Source organism: Halyomorpha halys, unplaced genomic scaffold, assembly GCF_000696795.3.
Source record: "Halyomorpha halys isolate HHAL.00 unplaced genomic scaffold, Hhal_1.1 Scaffold1027.1, whole genome shotgun sequence".
Classification (NCBI taxonomy): domain Eukaryota; kingdom Metazoa; phylum Arthropoda; class Insecta; order Hemiptera; family Pentatomidae; genus Halyomorpha; species Halyomorpha halys.
Window position 1 is genome coordinate 58,582 of NW_027106925.1, and position 1,927 is coordinate 60,508.

The window sequence follows — 1,927 nt, forward strand, 5'->3', positions numbered from 1 at the left end:
AAGTCGTATTTATCAAATTAAATTTTGGCATGAGTTAGCAAAATTAATGGATAAAATTTGAAAAAAGTTATTCTAGACCCATTCCACCCTAATCCTTAAATTTGGGTAAAATCGGACTAGACGATTTTGAAATAAATATGTATTGGTTGGTTGGAGTGGGTTCCAAAGTTTTATTAGATAAGCTTCCACCTTCAATAATCTACATTCAAAAAATAAATTTATTTTTTGAATGTTTCTATATATAAAAATATTTTACATAGATTACAATGACCTTTAACTTTTTCGACAATTTCTAAGCTCCTTCTTGTAAATTCCTTGTTTTTAGTTTTCATTTCAACCTACTTCTGCATTGGTCTCACTAAGTCGAGTAGAAGTGGGAACTGCCTTGAATGTTACTGTAAAAATCAACAATCACTGAAAAGGAGCAAATGCAAACAAAGCCCACTGAAATACAAACAAATTTAACTTTTAACTTTTTTTTGGCGCACATTTTGTTTGTAAAATGAACTTTCCTTTAAGTAATCAGTATGGTCTTTAGCCTAAAATCAGGAAATCTGAGTAATAAGATGAACTAGATTAAACAGAATGCACTGTGAAGGTTTTAATTAAAAACCTGCTCAAATCACAAGCATTTTCCCCGTTTTTAAATTCACCCTTGCTGAAAATAGATAATATTGCCAAATCTAGTATTCAATTTTTTTTCTATGAAGGATAAAATAATAATAAATAAGTTAAAAATAGTGTAAATACGAAAGTTATAACGAAGCAGAAATTAATCACATAATACTAAATATGAATGTTCCTAAGAAACGCCTTCTTAAAGGTCTCCTTTAAATGCACACCTGTAATTTTCCTTAATAAAAGCTCCTAAAGGCTTTTTCTCTTAAGTTAGAAATAGTTCCTGTGAATGTGTGTAAATAAAAGGAGTGTATATAATAATTTTTTTTTTTAGAGAAGCAGTGATATGCATTTTTTTATTTTTAAATATTTATTTATTGCTATTTACAACTTTACACTATAATACATTTAGTAAATCTGATCTCGGTTAAATTGGAGTGTTACAGGCGTGTAGAGAAACTATCCATTGGCAGCACTCTAATGACGTTTTACATTAGCAGGTCTGGTGGCCATCTTATTTTCAGGCGCCTCGGAGGACAGTAGGAGGATGGGTATTCTGCTGGTTTATAAATTGTATTTAAATCACGTTTCTATCCCAGAAAGAGATCTTGAATTTGTTTAAAACAACAAATCTTAAATTCCTATAGATCGTTTCCATGATGACTCCAGTCACCCAGCTGTGGGCGTCACTGTTGTAAGACAATCGTTGGTGAAGAAACAATACTTCCCGACAAAATACTAAGGACCCTCTGTGGGTTTATTGTTTTGAGAATTTAGGAAGAATTAAATTCAAACTACGTATGAATATGGATAAATAAATAAATTCTATACGTATCCTTTGAATCCAAGCTTTAGTCCAACCTTCTCTTGTTCTAAGGGAAAGTGGAGCCAAAATGAGGAAAGTTCCACACCATTCGGAGCTCAAGTTTACGTTAAAGATAATAGGGAGGCCCCGCCATTGCGATCTAAACCGGAACAAAAAGCAACCGTTGATTGACTCCTATATCTTAACCAGGTCCTTGGAATTCTGCATTAGGTCCGCCTTTTTGACTTCACTTTTCCTGGCATCTTACCCTCTCTGTTATAATCCTCACTTTATGTTTGGATCACTAGACTTAAACCGATAAGTCGTCTCAATAAAATTTTTAAAATTATATCTTACCTGAAGCTCTAGAGCTGGGTCGTGTATCCTTTGAGCAATGGAGTGTGCCTGCTGGAAGGCTTGCAATGCCTTGCAGAAGGTTGCCAGTTCGAGGTGGAGGCTGCCCACTGTGATCTGCACCAGTCCGGCCGTTCGGCACTGGTCGCA

At 34.4% G+C, this 1,927-nt stretch overlaps 1 protein-coding gene across 1 annotated transcript in view; it reads right to left on the minus strand.

Moving 5' to 3' along the window:
• Positions 1–1,927, minus strand: part of LOC136795260 (43 kDa receptor-associated protein of the synapse homolog) — a gene marked incomplete at both ends in the record, with an annotated part of 80,961 nt that overhangs the window by 31,365 nt on the left and 47,669 nt on the right. Inside the window, one exon of the mRNA XM_067045221.1 lies at positions 1,781–1,918. Within this exon, the coding sequence (XP_066901322.1) occupies positions 1,781–1,918 (138 nt within the window). The remainder of the gene's footprint in view (positions 1–1,780; positions 1,919–1,927) is intronic.